This window comes from Felis catus, chromosome D1 (assembly GCF_018350175.1).
Source record: "Felis catus isolate Fca126 chromosome D1, F.catus_Fca126_mat1.0, whole genome shotgun sequence".
Lineage (NCBI taxonomy): Eukaryota > Metazoa > Chordata > Mammalia > Carnivora > Felidae > Felis > Felis catus.
The window spans coordinates 85,846,517-85,873,791 of NC_058377.1; the positions used below are offsets into that span (position 1 = coordinate 85,846,517).

The following is a 27,275-nucleotide window of genomic DNA, read 5'->3' on the forward strand; positions in this document are numbered from 1 at the left end:
CAGAGATATCTTACACAAATTCATCAAAATGCATTTAGACTTCTAATACATACATGCCCTGGTACATATTATTACTTCATTTCATTCAAGTAATGCAGAAATAAAAAAAGAAAACAATTTTTATGGACTGCCAATGACGTTAATATATGTCTTAAGGGTTGCCTACCATAACCTAAATACAACCAGAAAAGAAAACTGGACTAGCTGCCTTGATAGTATCATCATGTTTCAGGTCTTTGGAGTCAGGAAGAATTTTTCAAATGTGCTTAAACTAAATTCCTTTTTCTGTAATCACATTTTAATAGCTTTATCCAGGCCCTTTATATATCATGTCCCTTTATATATTTTAAAGGATTGTGTGATCTCATAGAACAATTTTTTATTGTAGAGATGAGAGAACTAGTGCCTAAGTAGTGTTGTGTCTTGCTCAGAATCACATCTTCTTAGTTGCACAGTCCAGACTGTGAATCTGTCTATCTTACCCATCTTACTGATTACTGTCCCCTTCTGTTTTTCCTCTTCTAACTTTTCAGTGTTTTATTCATTTCCCTACTTTCCTTTGTCAATAAATTCTCAAAAATACACAAACTCAACTTTCATGTGTAATATCAGAGAGATAGTAGTTGATTAATACATTTTATTAGTTAAATAAATTTTATTCATTTGTTATAACAGTAACAAGCAATATGTTGTAGGATCTGACTTCATCAAAAAACACACTCAAATGACACATGTTCCAAATTTTTGATTTAAGGGAGAAAATGTATTTTCCCCATTAGAATTGTAATGATAAGTTTCCAATTATCTCCATGCACCAGGTTTTGCTAATGTCTCCTTCCTTTGCCCGGAAATTTTGCCAGATTGCTAAAGAAAGCATTTATAGGGGTGCCTGGGTGGCTCAGTTGGTTGAGGTTCCAACTTGGGCTGAGGTCATGATCTCATGGCTTGGCTTATGAGTTTGAGCCCTCATTGGGCTCTGAGCCTGCTTTGGATTCTGTGTCTCCCTCTCTCTCTGCCCCTCTCCCACTCTTGCTCTGTCTCTCTCTTTCAAAAAACAAATAAAACATTTTAAAAAATAAAAAAAAATTTAAATACAAAATAAAGAAAGCATTTATAAAACATTTGTTTGGTTAGGATAACACAAACAGTAGAATTTGTTATAAATACATCCCTGGCAAATGCTTATTGATAATCAGTGTAGGTTTTGTTTAATGGTTTTTAAATGCTCTTTTCCCAAGAAATATCAGTCATCATTATGACCTTAATATCAGTAGTCTTGAGTTCCAAATGTTCATTTGTTCAATTTTGATAAGTATTGAACTGAATTATTTTGTAAAAATAGCTTCAAGAAGAATAAGTAAAAGCAAATATAAGGTATAAAAGCAAAACACACATTTTTAAACTTCTTTCAAACAAAATATCAGGCATTGGACATAATAGCACTAAATGAAAAATACTGAGCAAGTTATAGTTTATTGAAAGACTTGTAGAATTTTAGAATACTAAGAATGGTTTCTAAGTATTCTAGTGTAGATGTTCTTTATTGCTAACTGATTTTTTTATGTATTATTTCAGCTGTCGCAAACATAATTCGTAAAGTGGTCACTTAAAATTTAGAAACTTGAGGCTTTTGATACTCTTCAAATTTTCCAAAAGTGAGAAAAAAACAGCTATTTTTTAATACTCTTGCAATATAGAAGATTTCCTTTATATTGCCGTATATTAACTATACATAAAGCTTTTTAACATCTCTACTATCTCCCGGCTATGTTATAAATTTCAAAACCTGGCAAATAGAACTAAAGGAGGTATCCTATTTGTTAATAAAACTTAATGTGTTTGTCTCCCCCCCAACCCAACACATGCATTTCTTTAGAAAAAACAGAAAAACATTTTAAGAATAGGAATCCAGAATCTTGGTTCACCTTTGTGGGGGGATGACATCTGCTGTACGGAAAATGGCAACAGTCACAGCCTTACGAAGTTCCTGTATGTCCTCCGTGGTCTTCTGCGAACCTCTCTTTCAGCTTGTATGATCACAATGCCAACACATCTTATCCAGGTAAGAATCTTTCCAAAACTCCTTTCCCCTAATTAGTGCTACATAATGAAGAGCAATATATAAACACTCGGAGTCTGAGTCTGATAAATTATTTTCATATGCCATTTAAGTAGAACAGATTTCAGGAATGCCAGAGAGCAAAATGTCCTTTACTTTAGATTGTTAAATTGTTGTGTATTTGTAGTTTTAATATACAGTGAGTATATGGTAAGTCTATCTTTAATAATATTATTTTTTTTCTTTGATTTCTTGTAAATGCATAATACATTGTGTTATGTGGTTGATTTTTTACTGATATCTTTTCATTAATCATTAGATTAATCATAAAGATCTAAGATATGGATATAGATCTTGAAGAAATATTTGCACACCCATATTCATAGCAGCATTATTTACAATAGCTAAAATGTGGAACCAATCTGAGTATTCATTAACAGATGAACTTGATAAGATATGGCCTATATTGCAATGGAATATTACTCAGCCTTGAAAAGGAAGGAAATTATGAGGTGCCTCGTTGGCTCAGTCAGTTAAGTGGCTGACTTCAGCTCAGGCATGGGTTCAAGCCCCGCATCGGGCTCTGTGCTGACAGCTCAGAGCCTGGAGACTGCTTCAGATTCTGTCTGTCTGTCTCTCTTCCTCCCTCCCTCTCTCTCTCTCTCTCTCTCTCTCTCTCTCTCTCTCTCTGCCCTCCCTCAGCTCGTGCTCTGTCTCTGTCAAATGAATAAAGGGGTGCCTGGGTGGCACAGTCGGTTAAGCATCCGACTTCAGCCAGGTCACGATCTTGCGATCTGTGAGTTCGAGCCCCGCGTCGGGCTCTGGGCTGATGGCTCAGAGCCTGGAGCCTGTTTCCGATTCTGTGTCTCCCTCTCTCTCTGCCCTTCCCCTGTTCATGCTCTGTCTCTCTCTGTCCCAAAAATAAATAAACGTTGAAAAAAAAAATTTTTATAAAAAAAAATAAATAAAAATGTTTAAAATTTTTAATAAAAAAAGAAAAGGAAGGACATTCTAACATATGCTGCAACACTGATGAATCTGAGGACATGATCCTAAGTGAAATAAGTCAGTCACAAAAAGACAAATACTGTGATTCCATTTATACGAAGTACTTAAAGTAGTAAAAATCATAGAAACGGAAGGTAGTATGGTGGCTGCCCTGGGCTGAGGGAGAGGGAATGGCAAGTTACTTAATAGGTACAAAGTTTCTGAAAATAATTGTTGGTGGTAGTGGCACAACATCATGAATGTACTTAATAACACGGAATTATACACTTAAAAATGGTTAAAATGGTAAATTCTATGTTATATATATATTTTGCCACATTCAAAATTTTGAGGAAAAAAAGAAAAGGGGCACCTGGGTGACTCAGTCAGCTAAGCCTCCAACTCTTGATTTCGGCTGGGGTTGTGATCTCGCAGTTCGTGAGTTTGAGCCTCATGTTGGGCTCTGTGCTGACAGCTGGGAGCCTGCTTGGGATTCTGTCTCCCCTTCTCTCTGCCCCTCTCCTGCTTGTGTGCACTCTCTCTCTCTCAAAATAAATTAACACTAAAAAAATGTAAAAGGAAAAGAAAAGACAAACACTGATCTAAATAGGACATGTCCTTTTCTTCCCTTGCTGTTTCTATGTGTAAACCTCCTGAAACAACACTCTTAGGGAAAAAGGTCCATCTCCCCAGACAGAAAAAGAGGGATTTTTGCAAGATTTGCCTCATCAGCTCAAAAAGTCCTTTTCTTAAGAGTGTTCAAGAGGCTGGGGCACCTGGCTGGGTCAGTCAGAAGAGCATGCAACTCTTGATCTCACGGTCATGAGTTCAGGCCCCACACTGGATGTAGAGATTCGTTAAATAAATAAAACTTAATTTTTTTTTTTTTATAAAAAGAGTATTCAAGAAGCAAGTTTGGGACAATTTTCATCATTGTTGTTATTTTATATGTAACAGAGAAAGTACAATTACATTGTATATTTTTCCACAGTATTTATTATTAAATATATTTCTATAACAAACACAATACTAGAAATAATAAAACTAAAAAAAAAATCACCTGCAGTGAATGGAATCTGAAAGTCAAAATAAGCTAAATCACTGAAATCATCTTTTCTAATGTACATACACTAAATTAACACTTTGATATAGAATAACTTTCATAGCAGAATAATGTTGAGCTTTGTTTTCCTTTACTTCTCTAGGAAGCCTCAATAATAATAATGATAGCACTAACAAATACAAAATACTTAAAGTCAAGATCTTAAAGTTCTTACAAAATCCTTACATAACTACTGTTGTAATCTACATTTTACATGTAAGGAAACTGAGATACAGAGAAGTTAAGAAACTAGACCAATGTTTAATACCTGAGAAACCATGGTTTGAACCCAGAAAACTGGGTTCCAGCACCTCATACTAGAATATGTGGCACGTTTTTATTCTGGAACTCATTCTCTCAAAGCTAGTAGTTCTCATATCTTTTATCTTGGAGTTAGAAAGGACGTGGGGCTCATCTGAGCTAGGCTCCTGCCTTCGGCTGAGTAAAGTAGTATCCCAAGTGAAATGACCTGTTCAAGCAAATCACAGAAACAAAGACTATCCTTGGTGAGATTTCATGGATCTATGAAAACTCTACATTTGATTAAACTAACAGGAATAAACACTGACAGAAATTAAATCAAATTAACAGAAATAAAAGATAGAATTGAAATTTGAAGTTCACCAAGGAGATAAAGAAATGCCATTTAAATTAAATTAATAAACATTAATTAAATTAACAGAAATATAAGATATAATTGAAATTTTGAGTTCACCAAGGAGATAAAGGAATGCCATTTTAAGATGCTGTATCTAAACATACTGTATAAGGGTTAAAGCTGAGACATTGTTTAAGGGCTATTAAGTTTGTAAAGCACCATATTCCTTCCTGCACAAGTAGAGAGAGGAGTATGATTGACAGCATACCCCCATACATTGTCAGTGACTTGTGCTTTTGAGCTTTCTAAGGGTTACCATAGCAACTTCCTGCTGTTCAAGTTAGCATTCCTCTTTAATAATTGCAAACTTTGAGCAAAAGAAAAATTAGATCTTAATCAGAAAAAAAGTTTGACTTTTCACATCAAGATTTCCTTTTTTTAAGTAAACTCTACCCCCAACATGAGGCTCAAACTTCACAACCCTGAGATCAACAGTCACAAACTATCCCAACTGGTGCGTCTCACATCAAGCTTTCTTAAATCCAAATATTTCTCTGTCAACAAACTGGGGAGAAAATCTGCATTTCTTATAAATTTTATTATTGAAGCTGTGTTGTATCTCATTCATTCATTCATTCATTCATTCATTCATTTCTTCTACACTGCTTTTGAGTGACTGACAGTGCTATAGTCCACTATATATATAGTGGAAATTTTAAAATGAATGAGAGACACTGGTTCCTTTCAGGCACCTTACTCTGTAGTGGGGAGGTAAATATTAAAAACTTGTGTTTCAATCTGAAGATGAAATCCAGAAAACAATTGCATTCATAATAGCATCAAAAAGAATAAAATACTTAGAAATAATTTTAACAAGAAGAATGTACAACTTATACTCTGAAAACTACATAACATTGTTGAAAGAAATTTTAAAAGATCTAAATGAATGGAAAAACTTTCCAGGTTCATGGATCAGAAGGTTCAAAATTAATATGACCATTGTCTCCAAACTGATCTACAGATCCAACACAGTCCCTATCAGAATCCCAGCTGACTTTTTTGGAGAAATCTGCAAGCTGATTCTAAAATGGCTATGGAATTTCAGAAGACTTAGAATAGCCAAAATAATCCTTTAAAAAAAGAATAAGCTAGGAGGGCTCATACTTCTCAATTGCAAAACTTTCTAGAAAACAATGGTAAAAGACAGGGTAGTACTATCATAAGAATAGGCATATAGATCAATGAAATAGAATTGAGAGTCCAGAAATAAACCCATATATCTATGGTCAACTGATTTCGACAAGTGTGCCAAGACCATTCAATAAGAAAACAATAGGCTTTTTCAACAAATGGAATAGGACAACTAGATAGCCACATGCAAAAGAATGAGGGTGAACCATTACTCCACAGCATGTACAAAAATTAATGCAGAATGGATTGGAAACCTGAATGTAGCAGCCAAAACTATCAAGAAATGCATGCTCTACCAATTAAGCCAGCCAAGCACCTCAAAATTAAAAACTTTTATGTTCAATGGACACCGTCAAGAAATTGTTAAAGGCAGCCCACAGAGTAGGTGAAAATATTTGCAAGTCATATCTGATTAGAGATTTTTATCTACAATATATAAAGAATGCTTACAAATCAACAATAAGACAACTCAATAAAAATGGGACAGTAATTTGAGTATGCATTTTTCCAGAGAAGATGTACAAATGGCCAATTAGCACATGAAAGATGCTCAACATCATTAATCCACAAAAATGCAAATCAAAATTACAATGAGATACTACTTAACATTCCCTAGGATGGGTAAAACAAAACCTCAGGTAACATTAAGTGTTGGCAAGGTAAAGACAATGGAATCCTTATACCCTCCTGGTGGGAATATAAAAGGGTACAGTTGCTTTGGAAACAGTGTGGCGCTTTTCAGTGATTCAACCTGGAGTTACAGTGTGACCCAGCAATTCCACCCATTAGTACATACCCAATAGAAATGAGACCATGTGTCCAGATAGAAACTTGTGCCTGAAAGTTTATAGCATTATTATTAATAACAGCCAAAAGATGAAAACAGCCTAAATCTCTATTAACTGATACTGGATAAGCAAATGTGATATATCCATACAATGAAATACTATTTGGCTATATAAAGGAATAAAGTACTAATACTTGCTATAAGACAGATGGACCTTAAAAAGATTATGCTAAGTAAAAGAAGCCATCACAATAGAACATATATGATTTCATTAATATGAAAGTCCTGAATAGGGAAATCTGTAGAGACAGAAAGTAGATAGTGGTTACCTAAGGCTTTGGAGTGCTGGGAGATAGGGAGACCTTGAGTATGTGGTGGGGTGATAAATAAAAAGATTGGTTTGTTTTTTGTTTTTTTTTAAGGTGATGAAAATGTTATAAAATTGCCTTCAGTAATGGTTTCACATATCTGTGAATACTAAAAAACCTCTGAATTGTATACTTTAAGTAGGTGAATTGAATGGTATGTAGATTATATCTCAATAAAGCTGCTGATTTAAAAAAATGTAGGTTATGTGAGGCGCCTGGGTGGCTCAGTCTGTTGAGTGACCGACTTCAGCTCAGGTCATGATCTCACGTTTTGTGAGTTTGAGCCCTGCGTCAGGCTCTGTGCTGACAGCTCAGAGCCTGGACCTGCTTCGGATTCTGTGTCTCCCTCTCTGCCCCTCCCCCTCTCATGCTCTGTGTCTCTCTGCCTCAGAAATAAATAAACATTAAAAAAAATTTTTTTTAATGTAGGTTACAAAATAGTTGGTAAATCTGGTAGCAGAGTTATAAGTATACCAGATCAGAACTTTAGTTCAGTGGTTCTCAAACTTTTTAATCTTAGAACCTCTTTACACTCTTAAAAACTATTGATGATCTCAAAAAAACATTATTTGGATTGTATCTATTGATATTTACCATATTACAAATTGAAACTAAGAAATTTTCAAATATTTATTTACGAATTCTGTTAAAATAATAATGAACTGATCACATGATTGTAAAATAATGATTTAAAAAAAATTTAGTTAGAAGAGTAACATTGTTTTACATTTTTCCTTCGTAGGAAACAGCAGGTTCTAATATTGGCTTCATTATTCAATCCATTGTGATATATTGTTTTGGTTCAAGTATGAAAAGAAAATCTGACTTCACACAGATACATTGTTGGAAAAGGGAGAAGTGTTTTAGTAGCCTTTTTTTTTTTTTGATAATTGTAAAGATTCTTCAATATACACTGAAACTCAAAAAGTAATAGTTTTACAAACATTACAAATATTACAATGTGAAATCAAAAACTGTGAATGAACTTTTTCATATTATGCTACACTAAAAGGCATTCATTGCTTTATCTTGCACTTTGAATGGGTCTTTTACCCTTTCAAGATATTGACATATCATTCCTTGGTCATTTGGAAGGCATTGATTGGTTCATGGAGTTATGCCAATCTTCCAAATATTTGCACATTTCATTATACAACATCAAACAATCATATTGGTTAATATCAGCACCATCTACAGTGTTGTACATGTCACCAGTTTACTTTTATTGCTAATTAGTTTTTGAGCATAAAAATATACCACAATTTCTTTAGTCTTCCACCTATTTATGGACATTTGAGTTATTTCCAGATTGAAGCCTTTATGAATAAAGCTGCCATGGACATTAATGTATGAGTCTTTGTACAGATACGTATTTTCATCTTTCTAGGAATCACATCCCTCTAAACCTTTTTATTTTCAGTCTTTCACATTGTAGCCATTATAGTACACTTGAACTGTATGACATTGCGATAATTTGCATTTCCCTGACAACTAATGATGTTGATCATCTTATCATATGCTTATTGGCTATTTTGCCTGTCTTCTTTTGTCTAAGTCTTTTGTCCAATTTTTAATTGGGTTATTTATCTACTTATTATTGAATTATGAAATTCCTGAAATATTTTCGGTATATCTTTGCAATAATTTCTTCCAGTCTATGGCTTGCCTTTTCTAATAACAGTATCTTTTGAAGAGTTAAAGTTTTTAATCTAGATAAAGTTTATCTTATCATTTTTTTTAGTGGTTAGCAATTTCTCTCTCCTACTCCTCCCATTTTTCAAATCTTCGCCCTCCGTAGGGTCTTTTTCCTGTTTTCTTCTAAAAGTTTGATAGTTTTATCTTTTGCTAATTGATCAATGTAATCCAATTTGAATGTTTTAAACCACTGTAGTTTACATTCTCAAATAGTTTTTGACTTATTAGTTAACATTCTAATTATATGTTAACACACTTTACATTCACTAGTTCTCTTTTTATTAGAGTTACTATTTACCAAAGTACTTATTGTCTGCCTCAAACATGTGATTTCATATAATCTTATGTATCTAATACTTTGTAACCTCTGGGAAGTCAGGGCCACATATTTATAGTTTTCTTTTTTCCAGGTTAGGTTTATGAAAGTAATACATCATTAAAGGCAATAAAGTATAAAAATTCATAGCACAGTAACTAAGTTTTTTCTAGATGTTAATAAATGTTTAAGGAATAATGATTCTTACTTAGGAAATCATTTCTAATATCTGATTGTTGAAACTTCTTGAATCTTTATTATAAATTTTTGTGATTTTAGATCTTTTTTCTAACATACCCAAACCCTTCCTGCAAATGGCCAATTTATTATAATGTCATTTAGTCATCTTAATTATATACAGGATATATCAGCATATTTCAAGTCTTATTACTGAAAATTTAGGTATAAGTAAGATAAGAATTTTGCCTCCTTGGCCAGTAGAATTTATTTATAATTGTTATAAGAGGATGATTTATTTTCCCTGCGAAGACTTTTTACAGATTTTGCATGAACCTAACTTATTATTGTGAGTTTATAATCACACCAATATCACAGGGAAACTCCTTTCTCTAATCATCTTAGATATTCTACACATACTTGTATTGTTTACATTGTTAATGATGTTAAGTCATTATAAAATTAATACTTTAATACTAGTTTGGTTAGCTTTCATGAGCTTCTTGATTTTGATGAGAAGTAAACCTGGAACAGACTTATCAAATACTCGTAAAAATACTGCTACTCTTAGTACCACTACAACTGTGCTATTACTATAAGCATTTATTAGGCACATACCACATGCGAAGCACACTACAAGCATTATGTCCTTGAATATCCACCACAAGCCTTACCTCTATTTTTACAAGGTTACACAGTTAATAAGAGGCAAGGCCAGTAATGTTCTACCTCATGTCTTCCCCTGACTCCAGACTACACCATCTTCACTTTTAGGTTATATAGCCAGCTGCCCTAATCATCACAAAAACTCTGCAAGATAGGCATGATGCCAGTTGCAAACAAGATTAAACTGAAATTAAGCGATGCAACAAAGTCACGTATTTAATAACATGTTTAAAGCTAGTAACAAACTCTGATCTGTTTAAATCTAAAACTTACTCTTTCCTCCCTGCCACACTACATCTTTATGTATCTTGAATTATTAACTACTTCTGATGGCAGTAACTTCCCATGAGGAAAAAAAGTTCTAGACCAGCGTTGCTATTCAGCATTTTTAAAGAGAAAACTATCATTGTAAAATTGTTGACAAATTAGTACATGTGAAAGATTAAGTAAAAAGTTTCATTGCAGTCAAGGGAGGAAAAAAGGATGGAAACATATTTCCTTATGTGTAAAAGCGAAGCAAACAGTTATGAAATAAATACGTGTATATATGTAATTTTTTTTATTTATTCCAAAGGGACCTATGCAAGAAAAAAGAAAAGAACATTTTTCCAAAGCTATTTTGGTGGCCATCATGTTCATTATTTAGAAGGAGATTCCAAACCCATTCATTGTGAATGCTTGTGACTGTGATCCTTGTGGTCTCTGTAGAAGAAAACAGCCATCATACTGTCAGGTGTCCTCAAGTCATCCTGTCTACATCACCAATTAAATAATGATCTAGGTGATTAAATGGACTAGATATCTAAACACTATGCAATATTTGCATTTTGGTATTTTCAGATACATTTAAAACATTGTATAACTGGAAGAGATATCATTTAAATTTACGTTTTTTAAGGTTCTAGTAAAAAGACTATTTTGAAATGGAAATAGGAAAATGGGGGGTCAGACTTTGGCGATGAGTATAAGGTTAAATAATGTGACCAAGAATTAAGACGTATTCCTCAAAATATAAAAAAAAAAAAACTGCCCATCCATCTACAATTTTCACATTTTCCATAATATCTTTTCTATGCAATTTTTCTACCTATCCATTTTTTAATGTTTTTTAAATTTATTTTTGAGAGAGACAGAGAGAGAGAGAGGAAGGGGCAGAGAAAGCGGGAGACACAGAATCCGAAGCAGGCTTCAGGCTCTGAGCTGTCAGCACAGAGCCCGATGCGGGGCTCAAACTCACAGACTGTGAGATCATGACCTGAGCTGAAGTCAGACACTTAACCGACTGAGCCACCCAGGTGCCCTTCTAGCTATCATATAGTAGTTTTCTAGTCCTAATATCAGTTGAGGTATTAAAATGTATATATATTCTTTTGCTCTGGACTATAACATCTCATTATATATTTGTTTTTATGTCAAAGTACTTAAGAGAACATATAAGATTTAAGAGTTTGCTTCAACCATTCATGATATAAACAGGGGATAAAACCCAAGAACTCTTAAAAACCAGCGAAGAAAACCACAAGGTTTAGGGTACGGAAAGGGAATAAGAACCAGACGCAGTATGCTCACAAATCTAATCAAAGACATATGAATACACAGAACCAGGAGACTGTGAGTTTATTTAATAAATCTTACATAGTACTTTTTATGAGCCAGATGCAGTCCTCAAATCTTTTTAAATATTAACTCATTTTATCCTTACAGTAACCCCATATGGTTGGTGCTGTTATTGTCTCCATTTTACAGATTAGGAAACAGGGGACAAAAAAGTTGAAGTGACTTTCCCAAGGTCACACGGCTAGTGAGTGGCAGGATTTAGACCAAAGCAGTACCCTGTAAGTACCATACTCTTAACCACCATGCTCTGCAGCTTACTCAATAGAAGTACTAAAAGAAGGTCAAAATTAAGACACAGACTTGTGTACACAAGGTAGCATTTAATGATGAAAGAGCCTGGGCTTTTGGAGACAGATAGACCCAATTAGTCATATGGTTTTAGTCAGGTCTTAACTTTCTCAACCTCATCTTCTTCATCTTTTAAAAACTGGGGTAAGGAATACCTAAATCATAGGATTAGCAAAAACATGTGCTGACACAGTGCTAACACATAGTAGTCACTCAATATATGCGAGCAATCATTACCTTCACTATAATTACTTTAAAGACACTTCCAAAGATGAAAATTTGAACAGAGATCAGGCCATAGAAATAAGGTGTACAAGTTCATCAAAGCAGTAGAAGTCCTCAGCTTTCTGTCTCTTTTTATGAAAGTCTCTGACAGAATCTTCTAACAGGTCAAGCCTGAGATAGACCAGGAGGCATGCATGAAGTTAGGTGGCCATCTAAGTCATAGTAACATCACCATGTTGTTCCAAGACTCTTCTAACATCGTACATCAACTTCCTCTCCACTATGACCAGTGCCATTCCTATAGACCCCAAGTCAGAATTTAAGTGGTGATTGAATGTCTAAGGGTAATTTAGCTTATTCATTCATGAACAGATATTTATTGCTGAGGCACTAGGCACTCATGAGGAATAAGTGAATAAGACAAACAAAATTACTATCCTTGTGGAGGTTTTTTTAGCAATGTAAAAGACAGTATGAATGGAGCAGAAAATTAGTATATGGAAGGTATTTACAGGCTTGAGCTTGGAATTTGATACTAAAGTGGTTTCTGCAAGAAATAGAAATGTAGTTTCATATCCTTGGAAACAATTAAACATCTATAGGTAATAGAATTGTGATACTTTTATTTGAATATGTTGTATAGAGTATCACTATGTTAAAAGCATATAAAATATCTATATCTCTTAAATTGGTAAAAGAGCCAATCAGTGTTCTTACTTTAGTTATTAGCATTCTGTCAGACTTGTACAGTAATGATTAGTTACCCTTTATTATACTTTTGGCATGCTTCCCATGTTTAATTTCATTGTAGGGAAGGAACACATAGTTAAGGAAATTGCAAAGAGGAGGAAAAGTTAAAATAGGGAAAATAATGACATAGATTCAAAACTGACTTGAATTTATTATTATAATAAGACTTTTGCAAGTAGAACGAAAAAGAATTATTTTTAAATTTGCATTTGAAATATTTTGTGTTTAGCCTGACAACTTTGAACTTAGAATTTTTTATTTTCTTTAGGTTAAAACTTATTTCCACAACAGCAACAGGGAAAAATAACAAACACACATTGAAATAAATACATAAAAATAAACTCTAAGTATCTGTTAAGAAAACGCTAAAATTATCCATCAAATATATTATGAGTATCTTAAAAAATATATAGCCCTAAACAATTTTCCTGCAAGGTTGTTATATTACTGATATTGTCTCCTTCTAGAATATAATTTTAGCACCTGCTCAAAGACATTGTATTAAAAAATGTATGTGAAAATGGCCAAGTTAAATAAGACTTTGTTACATGCTAAACTGTGGTGTAAAGTGTCATTAGAAAGAGCAGGACTACGGACGGCTCCCCCATATTCGAGCATTACCCAGTTCCCAGATCCCTGCTGTGTAGTTGTTCCACTCGCCAAGAAGCCTGTTAAAGAGCCCCCAAGAGCATGTGTACAGCCCTCCATGTTAATAGTTAATTGGTGAGGATGGCAAGATGAGAGGACAGCCGAACATGTGGTCTCTCAGACTCAAGCCGTAGACAGACCTTTAGTTATAATAACAGCAGCTGCTCACGTTCTCACAACTCAACTGTTCAAAACTGTTGTCGAATGAAGGTTGCTGTGGATTGGAAAAAAAAAAAAAAAAGGGAAGGTCACATCTAAGAAAAATAACTAAAACCCTACCTTGAAACTCTTACTATTTATTATTTAAGTATGAGAATATTACTTGAACTTTTTAAAACTTAAGTACAAATTTCTATATTCAAAGCTGTTCTATTTCAGACACATATAACACTGCTGCTTTTTTCCTATTTACTGTTAGAAACAGAAATGCTGGTGCACTGCTCGAAACTTTTTAATGAGATTTTTTGCAAAGTGACACCTTTGAAGCAGTTACAGTAGGATGCTGTTCGATTTCCCCATCTAGCAAGATATGAAACTATTAATTTTTTTGGTTTTATAAATGGAAACTGGCTTCCTATAGTGAAATTTGTCATCCACCTCCACATTATAGAACATTTTGTGCCTTTTAAGTTAATTTTATTTTCAATTCCCAGTGACAGTTGTGTACTTGAGGAAAATGATGACCAATAACATTTATTCTTTTTGAAATTAAAAATTTAGTTTTATGCCTTGTTATGATTTCCTTGGTAAGGTGAAAGGAAAGTAAGTTTCCCTTAGCTTCTGCATTTTGTTTACATGATCTATGACAGGTTGTTGGTGACTTGTTTTAGTGATCAAAAGCATTTTTACTGGAAACCGTCAGGAAGTAAGTATGGAAGAACTTAGAATTGTGATTCAAATGGGAGGTGCAAATATTTTTCTGTGGCTTTCTCACAACTTTCCTTTCAGGAAGAAAATGTACTTTTTATTATTGTTAACTTACTCAAACTGTTGTAATCTACTTTTTAAAGGAATTTTAAAATATAAACAACAGCCGAATAAATTACTCCTTAACTATCATAATGAAGGGGTGAAAACTTCTTTGACATTACTCACAGTAAAATATTAAATAACATTTTCTCATTCTAGAATACTTCTCAATATCACCAGCATTTAATGTGTTTGCTTATCGAACATTAGTTTATAAACTATTCAAACTTTCTTTTATTCAGAACAGATTTCAGATTTGAAAGTGTCCCAGAACATATTTTGATTGGTCATTATCGTCATTTGCTCCATTAATAGCCTTACTCAGTTTTTATCCTATAATCAATGTTTTCCAACAATTTGATCTGTGGACTTCCCTCCACACCCCCGCCCCACCTATCTGTTTGGAGAATACCATCACCAGTATGTTAGTTTATGCCAAGGAAAACTTATTTTCTACAGAAAAGCAGGAAGAAAGTGCTTTGTTATTTATAACATCTCTTGAAAATTGAGGAAGCTTTTATTTAGTGTGTTATTTTAATTGATATATCTTCCAATTAATATTTTACAGCATTAATATAATAAAGTTTTGAAATGAGTGGATGTTTCAAAGTAGAGAAATTCAGAACAAGCCTTTTCACATCCATAAACTTTTGTGTTCATGCTGAGTATCTTAGCAGCTAAACTCTAAGTCAAGTAATGGACTGCTTAGAACTAACCACTAATATGGGATTATGAAATGTGGACTCCAGTGGCCTTGTGAATTTCTCTCAGTGTGAAATCTTTTATTCTTAAAACAAGAACTAAAAATAATTGCATGGTAAAGGAACAACAGACTTTTATGAGTTTACAACTATAAAATTTTGGAAAATATTTTTAATGTAATTGTTGATAAGAGCATCATTATAGGAAAGCATAACATCATCTCTGTCCCATAACTTAATCTATTTTAAGTGCTCTCTTTAAATGTACTTTATTAAGGAGAAAATTTAAGGATGAAAATTAGAGATTAGAGTTAATCTCTTGATCATAACTATCAATTACTAAAGGATAAAGTCAGATATTCTGGCTGTCAATTTTTCATGAGTTCCTTTTATCTTTCTAGATCTTCTCAACTACTCTAAGGTAGATTGTAAGAAATTAACATTTTTAAAAGTATAAAAAGAAGCAATCTTAAAAAGTCAACTGAATCATACTAAACCTATTTTAATGTTATGCCGTGTATGTTAAATTGTAGTTTTTGAAAATTTAGTAACTTCATATGAGTCTGGTGTACTGGAAACAGAGTCTTTTATTCTTTATAATAACAAATAATAGAGAAATAGGTGTTTCAACTTTGCTACCATACGCTGCTTATAAAAATCTATAAATTCTTATAGCTCCAGGTTTTTTTCTTCTGTTTTCTTCTGCACATGCTGGTATCTGATTAATTTTTTAAATCAAATCTTAGCATGTATGCATTATACATATGTATTGAATTTACTTTCTTGGTCAAGGATGTTTGAAGCTTTTTACACAAATAAACTCCAAATTATCTGTAAGTTTCTGTCTATATAGAACATTAATAGCAAAATATATATTATTTTATCTTCATGTAAATATGCATATTAAATAAAAGCAGGATATTTTAAATGGTCAATAAGATAAATGTGCATCTTTAAAGGAAAAAAAATGCCACTTTAGAAACCTTTTGTTATACTTAACCTAACCAAAGCATATTCAGCAAGCCATAAAAAGAAAAATAATTTTAATGTAAAATGGTTTTTTTGTTCCAAAATAACTTTGTGATGTTACAGTTCATACGGTGATTCATACTGTACTTCCTTGTGGTGATGGTGGTTGTTAAAGTACTATTTAGAGCCAAAATTTTTAAATATATCAATGATAGAAATAGTGAAACGTCTCATCACAGTATGGAGATTGAGTCATCTGTTTGGGCATATGGAATCTTTGGCTGTGGACTGCAGTCTTTATAATGCCCAGTGTCCAGGCATGGACACAACTGTTCTGGGAACAGAAGCAGAGAGGGACCTCTGTGTTCAGTCCACTTGAACGTGATAGAAGAAAAAAGGGGAAAGGATCTTTAATGTTAATTATCTTTATTATAAACTATCTTTGAACTTGATCACTTTTTATGTACAGAAAATAAGTACAACTGTATGTATTTTGCATTTATTTTGCAAATAAAATTAGTAAGTTTTTAATCTTTGGTGTTACAAGCTCTCTGAAAAATACCTGTGAGAAAATGTAAGTTTTGAATTATTCCTATTTGTATACTTTGATGCATTTCCCTTAAAGAAAGATTACTGTCTTCAAAAAAAGATGATACTTATTTCTTAATATTGAGATGAAATATGCTTGTAACTAATTATAATTTAAAGCTCTTTAAATATCAGGTCATATATTATATCCTAGTATTATGTTTTAGCCCTTTGCTATTAATTACATTATTATTACTATATAAAGTATTTCTGCTTCTTTAATAATGTTTTCGCACCCTATGTAGTTAATCTTTAATGTTGAGGAGGACAAGGGGAGAGATTAAATTAGCCTTGTAACCTCTTTCTCTTCCAGGCTGATGATGGAAAATAAAAGCTCTTAGCCACAAAATGTAACACTTAGAATTAATATTTAATTAGACTAGCAAATTGTACACTGTGGCTGAAAGCTTCCAAAGAGTTGTTAGTGCCACAATTGACCTACAGGTTTAATAATAACTCACTTCTAGAAGCAAGTGCCAGTTCAGCATAGTAGAGCCACTGTAAGAAAGTCCTGAGAGATTAAAATCAGCAAACCAAATGGCAGGCAGGGATTCCTGGGATGGAGCCTTCTGGAAAGCTGGGAGCTGGAATAGCTTTTAAGCCAGGATTCAGATGAGAACAGTGGGTGAAAAAGCTGATCCCTCCTGTTCTGGGAGCTTCTGGTTGTAGGCCAAAATCTTAGAACAGATTTTTACTAAATGTTTTTGCTGCAGCTATTAACTTACATTGAAAATCAAATATTGAATAATTTTTCTGTAAAATTTAACAAATTTTTTGTGTAAACATTAGTTCTTAATTTCTTACATATTAGTACATAATATCTGTAAACTCAGATCATTAGATTATCAGATAGGTTTGGCGCTGTACATCTATGCTCTTTTGCTGTGACATGCTGTTTCCTTGTTCCCTGTATAGTTGATTTATATGGTTCATTTCTATATTATTTCATTACGGGGCATTATGCAGAGCCTGAGAAAGAGATTGTGAAGTCTGTACCCAAGAAATGTTTTTCTTCAAGAAGGTACATATCTCAACAAATATAAATTAAAGGCATTCTTAATTTTTAAAGGCCTTATATTATAAAAGCAATGCTACATTTGCTTATGCTTATGATGCAATTAAATTACAAGACAAATAATTGGACCTCCTGGTGAAACATTGGATCCTTATATCTCTGAGAAATTAATCTGGTGAAAAATAGGAGACCATGAATTTGAAAATGTGCAAATACAGAACAGCTAACTTAAGAAAGAACATCTTACATAATTTATTGGTTTTATCTTCAATAATTAAAGAAAAGCTAAGTCATTAGTTAAAAATTCAAGCAGATGAGAACCTTGCCAGCAGAGGGAGTAGTCCTGTCTGCCGTCAGGTTCCCATCATTTTCCCACCTGCCTCAGCTTTTTTCCCAGCCAGTCTCCCATCTGGACCTGGCTCTGTCAGCCTGTTCCTGATGACAGGCTATAATTTTATACTCAATATGGGATTATTCTAAGCTGATTTTAAACTTTAGTATCTTTAACCTACCACGGCATCACAAACATCAGCTGGATGCTCCGTTTGATATTTGGATATTAGCAATTGTTTTTCCAGGCAAGCTATGAGCTTTTGGACATCTGTGAATTATCTGAAGGGTTTCAAGTATAAAGTAGTAAGCAACAAATTTCTGATTTGGGAAGCAACCCATTAAACATTTTTAAACAACAAATAAAAATTTCTATATGAATGATTTCCATAATATGAAACTAGATGGTATATAGTTTATGAAAAACTACCTACAATTAATTTGGAATATTATACTATTATTCAATTTGGCCTATTCATTATAATATTTTGTTTACCTTATTTATAAGTTTTCAGAATTTGTAAGATTTTTTTGATGTTTTTATACAATAACCTATTGGAAAAGAAACCTGATGTAAATAAATGTTCTGCAAAGCATGTACTATTTGAAGCCAGTGTAAATGTAAATAATATTTCTGAAAATAACATCATGTGTTCTTAAAAAATATTTTCATGCCAAAACTTAGAATACTAAGTTCAATCAGATGGGAATCCCAAAAAGATGTGGCTCCATTGCTTAATGCTAGTAAAAGTGACAACTTAGCAATTTATTTTGCCTTTCAGGTTAAGTATACTTACTTAGCTCCTTTGTGGATATGTTTTTAAAGCATTAGAAAAAGGAACCAAAATATGTTTGCTTTATGATTTCACATATCAGCATATGATGCTACCAAGAGAGTGTTATAGCTAGAATTTTTTTTGTAACTTACCGAAGTTCCACTATATTTTAAAATTCACTGTGTGACTTTGAATAAATTTAAGTATTAAATCTGGGAAGAATTAATCTAATGCCTTCATTAAGGTATTATTACAATTATAAATATTTATTAGTATAATTATATTTGGTAAAATTATATTATTTCTTAAACTCAAAAAAAATATGAACAGAATTATTTTTCCCAGTATAAAATATTTTTAATAAAAACAAAATTTTAATCTACAGAAGTAAGTGACAACTCTGGGGAAGATAGGGGGAGGTTTGTAAAGTTACAATAAAAACAATTTTATTATTTCATAATCTCAATTTCTATAGAAGGTAAAACTAAAGCATAGGAAAACAAATACCTCATTAAACATCTATAGATTTATCCTTTTGTCCAAATTTATTTTTTTATTATATCACAAAGAAATGTCATAAATGCTAGTGTGGTTGTGTTTCTATGCATATCATTTTTCAGGAAAATGTTATTATAACTTGAGTTGTTGAGTAGTATACTTGCTTTTCTTGAGATTCTCCTCCCTCCCCCCACAACACACACACACACACACACACACACACACACACACACACACACATTATGTCACATAATACGTTCAATCATAAAGGAACTTAAATATTTCTTTAACTTTTCAGTATTAATAGTTCTTTTGCACTATTGTAATCCCAAATCTGACATGTGTGCCATACTCAAATGGGGGCCCTACCCTTATATTGTGTATTTGCTGTCTCTCTTATTTGAGTAGCTCAAGAACTTATTCTTATTTGAGGCATTGCATAAATGGTTAATGTCAACTGGTTTATGCTTTTCAAGCTTCTTAATAATTAAGTGATTGGTTAATTACATTTTAATTCTCTTGTTCAAAATCTTTCCTGGGAGTATATTTTGTGTTAGTCCAAACTATCTTTTATGTTGTTGAGATAATTAGGTCAAAGAAAGTAGGAAAACATTCAGGGTTTGAGGTATTCTGATTGTTGCTTTGTTACTCTAAGTAGGTATCTCAACTATTTTTGTTAGAAAATGGAGGGAGCTTTATATGGCAGTAGTTGAATTTTTATCTCTTAAAGTTCGTAGTTTTGGCTTAATGAGCTCTGAATTGGAAAGGAGCATTAATTTAATCTTCCTTTATTTAAAATCCATTTAATGGATTTGGCATATCCTAATAAAGAGGTTACCGTTCTATAAAAGAAAACAGGAAACATCCTATGAAACCAAGCAAGAAACAATCAAAGGAAAAACTCTGAAATTTTTTGTGAAATTAAAATTGGAGTCAAAAGGTAGTTGACTGGACAATCTGATTTGCCTTTTTTTAATTTGCAACACCACTTGACATAATTTAAATTTAAATAATTAATTAAGAAATTCCACTGCAACAGAAAGTTTTAAGAACCTTTTATGTAACTTAATACAATGCTATTTGAGACTGCCAGCAAACTCTTAAAACTCCTGGACACTGGCTCTCTGCTCTTCTGGCTTCCCTCCTAGTCATGTCTTGGCTACTGTCCAGAGCTGACAACTTTCACCCAAGAGTGAAGGGAGATTTGTCTAGTATAAGGAGGATTTTTGAGCCATCCTAGATTTTCACATCCAGATGGGCAAGGAGGAGGGCTGGCAGTATCATTGTACATACTTGGGTGATGTCATTGTGCCATGCATGAATATAACCATTAATTTACTCCTACTGGTAAGTCCTGAATGTCCTTAGTCAAATGTTCCTTATTAGAAAGTGTAATGTAACAACTTCAAAGTCAACACAAAAATTACTCAAAGTTTATGTCTAAGTAATTGATGCACAAACACCTTGACTTCTCCATTTCCAACTACATATACTGCAGACCAAAGAGATTTCACATCTTGGCTAATAACATAAAAACACTTAGAATCTGTTAGGATGAGAATGTGGAAGTTCCGGTTTCAAGACCTCTGCTCAGATTATTATGCTAAAGCTTCCCAAACACCATGAGTTATATTATAAATTTATTGTCCATAGTGTATTCTTCCTAAAGTGAGTTGTTATTATTATGCTTTTGAGGTTATTTAAAGCTGTTAATTTTAGATTCTTTTTAAGTAAATTTCACCTACCCTTATCTAAAAGACCACTTAGTATTAACATTATGATTTGAAAGGCAAGAGTGGTTTTAAGGTATGATCATACCATATCTTACATATTAATACCATACTCCCTATGAATCTCAGAGGTACCAAAGTAACCTGTGACACTAATTTAACTTTCAAAAAAATATGTACATTTACATGCCCAAATATCTTTTATGCTTTGTTCATAACTGGAAGACTGAATGAGTTTGCAGTTAAGATAAAGATTATCTCAGTCAGGAATTTAGATGTTATTATAATTTCCAGTACTTCTTATTCTACATTTTTTCAATATCTGTACAACTTTCACCATCCAGTTTACCACATTACATAAACTATTTTCCAAAACTGCTGTGCAGAAAGCAGTAAGGTCACTGTTAAATATAACTTATTTTGTGGTAATGATTAAAACTTTTTTCTTGCTGTAATACTTTATGAAAGCTTTTATAATAGGATTTAGTTTGTAGTTAATAACTGTAGTATAAACCTACAGAACTTAGAAACCCAATAAATGAAATATATGCATGAGTTTCTGAGATTTCTAAATCCAGGCTGTATACATCTTTTATTTTGGAATTCATTAGTTTTCGTCTACAAAGTGGATAGTTGGTTTTTTTTTTTATCTCCCCTAAATTACCTTAAAAAGATCTATAATGTTAACAAATATTACAGGGTGTTAAGTGGTTTGTTAGTAAATTTTAGGGTTAAATTGAAGAAAGAAACCCTCTTTGAAATAAATATCATGTTGTCCATTTAAATATACAGGACCTTGCTTATAGAATGCTAGAACACTAATTCCATCCTTAAACCTTACAATTTCTATTATTAAAATAATTGAGAAATCTCTAGTTTATATCTCTACAATTCCAAATAGATGAGTTCTAACAAAAATTGATTTTTATCATTTAGATTCAGATATTTAGATACAAAGGCTTAGACTTGTATTTATAGATAAAAGGAAATCTGACCTTTTGATTAAGAAATATTGTCAGTAGCCTTTATAAGTGCTTGTTCATCTGAGGGTCCATGACAGGAGTACTCTTCCCAGTTGAGTTTATCCTAAAAATGAAATGATAAGAGCCTGCTGGTTGTTATCTAAGATTCTTCTTAATGGAAGAACCACATGGTTATTCTTCATCTCCCACTTGTTCTCACCCTCTACAACCAACCCAGCCACACCCCACCCCCACCCCAACATTGTTCAGTACTCAGCACAATGAATCATTTTCAAGTTGACTCATTGTGAACTGTCTCCCAGCTGTTGGAATGTCTGGCAGACATTTTTGTTTGGGTGAAGAATAACTGGCTGAAACCCAACCTGGATGAGTTTGATATAATAGTCTTTGGCTAAAGAAATATTGAGAGGAACTTGTTTATGGCCTCTGAAGCCCCTGTTATTCCTGGAGTAGGACCATTCCCTGTGGCATAGAACTGAAAGTAAGGAATCAATCTGGATTATTTTCTCACCATTGAATGAAAAATTGCCTTGGAAAAAAAACGGGCATTTTCAAATTATGTTTTTCTGTACTCGGTACCCACGTGATTGAGAGTATTAAAGCCAATTAAGGATAATTATTTTTACTGGTTCCTTTTAGGAGCACTGATTCAAAGGCTAAAACATTCTGTATACAACACACATTTCTACTTACAGAGGAGTTTCAAAGACTGCCCTAGGTATGAGTTAAACAGGCATTTCAGCATAATGTTTAGTGACAGAAGCTACTATGTATTTCTGATAGAGTCAGGTAACATTAACGAGCTTTCTTTTATTTTTCATTCTGCAGTCTTTACAAGGGAACCTAAGAAACAGAGGAATACCAGTAAGCTCAGTAGTCAATCATGTTTTCAGAAAGTGAACATACTTGGTTATGTTTGGACTTTCCTCTAACGGGACATAATGTTGGACTGAAATTTTCCTGTTTTATATTTCCCATCCTTTTCTAAAGATTATTTTTAAACAGGTAGACATTACCATTGTATAAAATGGGAGTTTCAAAATTATAAAATTTTACAAACAACGTTTTCAACTTATCTAGAGCTTCAGAGCAAAAGTTTTTTTTCTAAGATATTATCGACTTAGACCTACCACTATGTCACAGACTAAAAGGAATACTGAATTTCTGTTAAATAAAATAATTCAAGAGAACCTATAGGGTATTTGATAATTATATTTTTAATGATTTTTTATAGCCATGAAATTCTGGGTGTTTTAGAATGTTTGGTACTTAAAATGTGACTTCTTTTTTACAATATATTATTTAGCAATATTTTTGGTTCATGTCTGGTTGTGTTGGGAAGGAAAAGGTAGGCTACTGGTGTAGTGCTAGTCATCTACCGTCTTTTCTTTGCCTTTATTGTTATCCCAGAGCCAAATAGCAGCATCTGGAAGGAGAGAATAGAAGACTCCAGAGGTGGCCATGTTGCAACCTCTTAGCTAGACCCTTCCGCGTGTCTAAAATGCTACAGAGGACCTCAGCTGTGACAGAGCTGGAACGTGGTCCCACTTGACAGATGATAATGGGACCTTGCCTTACACATTATACCATAATATCTACTGCTTCTGAATCCTGATGTCTATGAGATTTAACAATGGGCAATGGGTAAAGTAATTTGAAATGTAATAGTGTATGAGGATAAAGGTAGGCTTGCCCCTTAAGACAGAAGAAAAATAATTTATATTCTCTACCAAAACTAAGATATGTCTCCTCAGCTCTTCCAAATAGAAAAGCATACCAACGTAGGCTGGAATTTTCAATTAAGTGCATGCTTTCATCCATTTTCAGCGTGTGGTAGCCTTAACTTTTAAGTTATTTCTCTGCATTGATATTTATCTCCTCTATAATTTGTCATTGAGATGGCATAATGGCACTGAATAGATATTATATTTTTAAACATGAGTGTTTTGTTTTCTTGTTTTGCAGAATAAAGCAATTATTTCCCGTGTTACAAACTTGTCAGATACAGTAGTTGGTCTGGAATCATTTATTGGTTCTGAGAGAGAAACCAACCCATTATATAAGGATTATCATGGTAAGCATTGCCTTTATAATGAGAAGAGAATATCTTGATTGCCTCTAGGGTACCTGAAAGCATTGTATCCAGTCATAATATCTACTGTCAAGTAGCATGAATTTTGTTTTATAATATATCTATTAAATGTTTTCCTGGGGCGCCTGGGTGGCTCAGTCGGTTGGGCGTCCGACTTTGGCTCAGGTTGTGATCTCGCGGTCCGTGAGTTCGAGACCCACGTTGAGCTCTGTGCTGACAGCTCAGAGTCTGGAGCCTGTTTCGGATTCTGTGTCTCCCTCTCTCTCTGACCCTCCCCCGTTCATGCTCTGTCTCTCTCTGTCTCAAAAATAAATAAACGTTAAAAAAATAAAAAATAAATAAATGTTTTCCATTCGTGACCATTCTTTCATGGCAGCTTGTCATCAAACTACATTAAGACTACAGACTATGGGGGCACCTGTGTGACTCAGTTAAGCGTCTGACTTTGGCTCTGGTCATGATCTCATGGTTCATGATTTCAAGCCTTACATCGGGCTCGCTGCTGTCAGCATGGAGCCTGCTTCAGATCCTCTGTTTCCCTCTCTCTCTGCCCTTCCCCCACTTGCATTCTCCTTCTGTCTCTCTCAAAATAAACTTAAAAAAAAAAAAAGACTACAGACTATGGTAACTATTTGAAAGGGGTCAAACCCAAATACTTAGGCATGGCTCAGTTAGATATAAATGTTGTTGTCCCAGTGGCTTAAACTTGTCATGAAATCAGTTGTACTTATTAGCCATGTTTGAAATAAATATCATATTAATTCTAATAATAACAGCTTATATAGTGGTTTATGCTTTATAAAGCCTAGCTATATGATAAGTAAAATTCATACTGTATTATACTCTATTGGTTTTTTTTTCTTTTCTTTTTTTAATGTTTATTTATTTTTGAAAGAGAGAGAGAAAGAGTGCATGAGCAGAGAGGGGCAGACAGAGAATCCCATGCAGCCTCTGCACTGTTAGCCACCCAGGCACCCCATACTGCATTATATTTTTAAAGTCCTAATCACACTTTCAGAAAGTGAACATCTTTGATTACATTTGGACTTTGCTCATTTTGTTGAGTTAGGAGCAAATTTTATAATATTGCCATGCCCTAGTATAAACACAGGTCAATTAATCAGATTTTTACTTATTTTTTTGAAGTTTCTTTTTCTTTTTTTTTTTTAAGAGAGAGAGCATATGTGCACGTGAGCTGGGGAAGAGCAGAGGGAGAGGCAGAGAGAATCCCAAGCAGGCTCCGTGCCCAGCACAGAGCCCAATGTGGGGTTCAGTCTCACAACCATGAGATCATGACCTGAACTGAAATCAGGAGTCAGATGCTCAATCAACAGAGCCACCTAGGTGCCCCTTATTTGAAGTTTTTAGTAGTGTTTTGGTCATTTGATTAATTTGAAGATTTTTTAAATAAAGGTTCTTAAACAGAGGCTTTGAGATAGGAAAAGTTTAATAGTTTTGCATATCTTAGCTCTAAATTAAATATGGAGTATGGTGAATGATGGATTTTTACCTATTTGTGCTGAACACATATTAATTTTTGCTGTTACTATTGTGGACCTACGGTACTTTCATGGAAACCTTTAAAGACTGAATAGCTTATTTGAAGCCACAAGAAAATTGTATAAGATTGTGATTGCAGGACTATGGCAATTCCTAGAGTCGACAAAAAAAAAAGATTATAAGATACTTTATATGATAACTGCCAGTGCTTTGAAGAAGCAACATACAATCTTTAAAAAAAAAAAAGAACAATAAAATAGCACAATCTAACAATCAAGTATTATTTAAAGGCTAGAAAATATAAGCTATGAACAAAAGCTACACAAAATGATTTGCCTCGTGATTATTAACTTACATAACTTCAAGTATGCTATATGCCCAGATTAACTCTATATATAATTATTTAATATACTATTGTCACTATTATAGGAAGAAGACTAATAAGTTTAAACTATTTCTTTTTTTTTTGTTATTGAACTCCAGTTGACATATAACATTGTATTAGTTTGAGGTGTACAAAATAATGATGTGATAGATGTAGGTATTGTGAAATGATTGCCACAGTTAAGTTTAATTAACATACATCACCTCACATAGTTTACAGTATTTTTTTCCTAGTGATGAGAACTTTTAAGATCTATTGTCTTAGCTACTTTCAAATGTACAATACAGTATCATTAAGCATAGCCACCATGCTACACATTACATCCCTAAGACTTATTTGTCTTATCATTGAATAAACTATTTTTCATTTTTTATTATGCCTATTTTCTTTTAGGACAACCTAAGTTAATTATTACCTTAATAAATTATATCTTAGTATCATTTGTAAGTATTATGACCCAATAAATTTAGTAAAATTATATTTTATATTCCAAGTCAATCATTTTGATTAAAACATTTTGAGAGTGAAAGGCTGTGATTTTTTGTGTGTGTGCTGAAATCTCTGAATTAATAAATGATTAACAGCAGATTCATGAGTGGTTTTGACAAGTAGCGTTTCTGTTAATATGAAGGACCTGATAAACTATATTTATTCATTGTGGGAGGCCTCCTGATTTAACAACTAAACAAGTACATACCAAGTTAAAATAAGGAATGTGCTAGTGAAAGTCTGGTGTGCTTATTTCTAAAGTATTTTACTAAATAGCTCTGAGATCTTTTTAATTTGTATCTAAAAGCTGTCTTCTTAACACTTGTAGCATTTTTTTAAGTTTAGTGAATTAAATCAGATAGTTCAGTGAATTATTTTTGAAGGGACCATTTAGAAAGTTAAGCATCTGGAGGTTTAACCCTTTTAAGCTAAAACAAATATATACATTACTAAGCATTCAAACACACACAAAACTGTGCACTAGGGAAACAGTTCTTTAAATAAGATGTGTCTAATTTGCTCAGATTTGGATTTGCCTTCTTCTCCCATGTTTAGGGATCAATATCTTTGGGATGATGATTTTAAATATAGGCTGAATCAGGCAGAGAGATGCACTGAAGAATCTTGCATGTCTTCATCTGTGGCAAATGACCCCGAGTTTAGTCAGAAACTGCATTAAGCTGCACAAAAGCCATCCAGTGCCCTTGTCAGAAAAAATTAGCAAGTGTTTCTACTGACAAGAGGCCAAAGCTCACGGTTTACCTAGCACTGTTACA

The 27,275-nt window shown here is 33.2% G+C and overlaps 1 protein-coding gene across 4 annotated transcripts in view; it reads left to right on the forward strand.

The window, feature by feature from the left end:
• The window catches only part of ELP4 (elongator acetyltransferase complex subunit 4), a 246,800-nt gene that overhangs the window by 91,710 nt on the left and 127,815 nt on the right, over positions 1–27,275 (forward strand). For all 4 annotated transcript variants that reach the window (XM_023239673.2, XM_045039094.1, XM_045039093.1 and 1 more), the window contains exons 7-8: positions 1,877–2,062; positions 23,999–24,107. In XM_023239673.2, the coding sequence (XP_023095441.1) occupies positions 1,877–2,062; positions 23,999–24,107 (295 nt within the window). The remainder of the gene's footprint in view (positions 1–1,876; positions 2,063–23,998; positions 24,108–27,275) is intronic.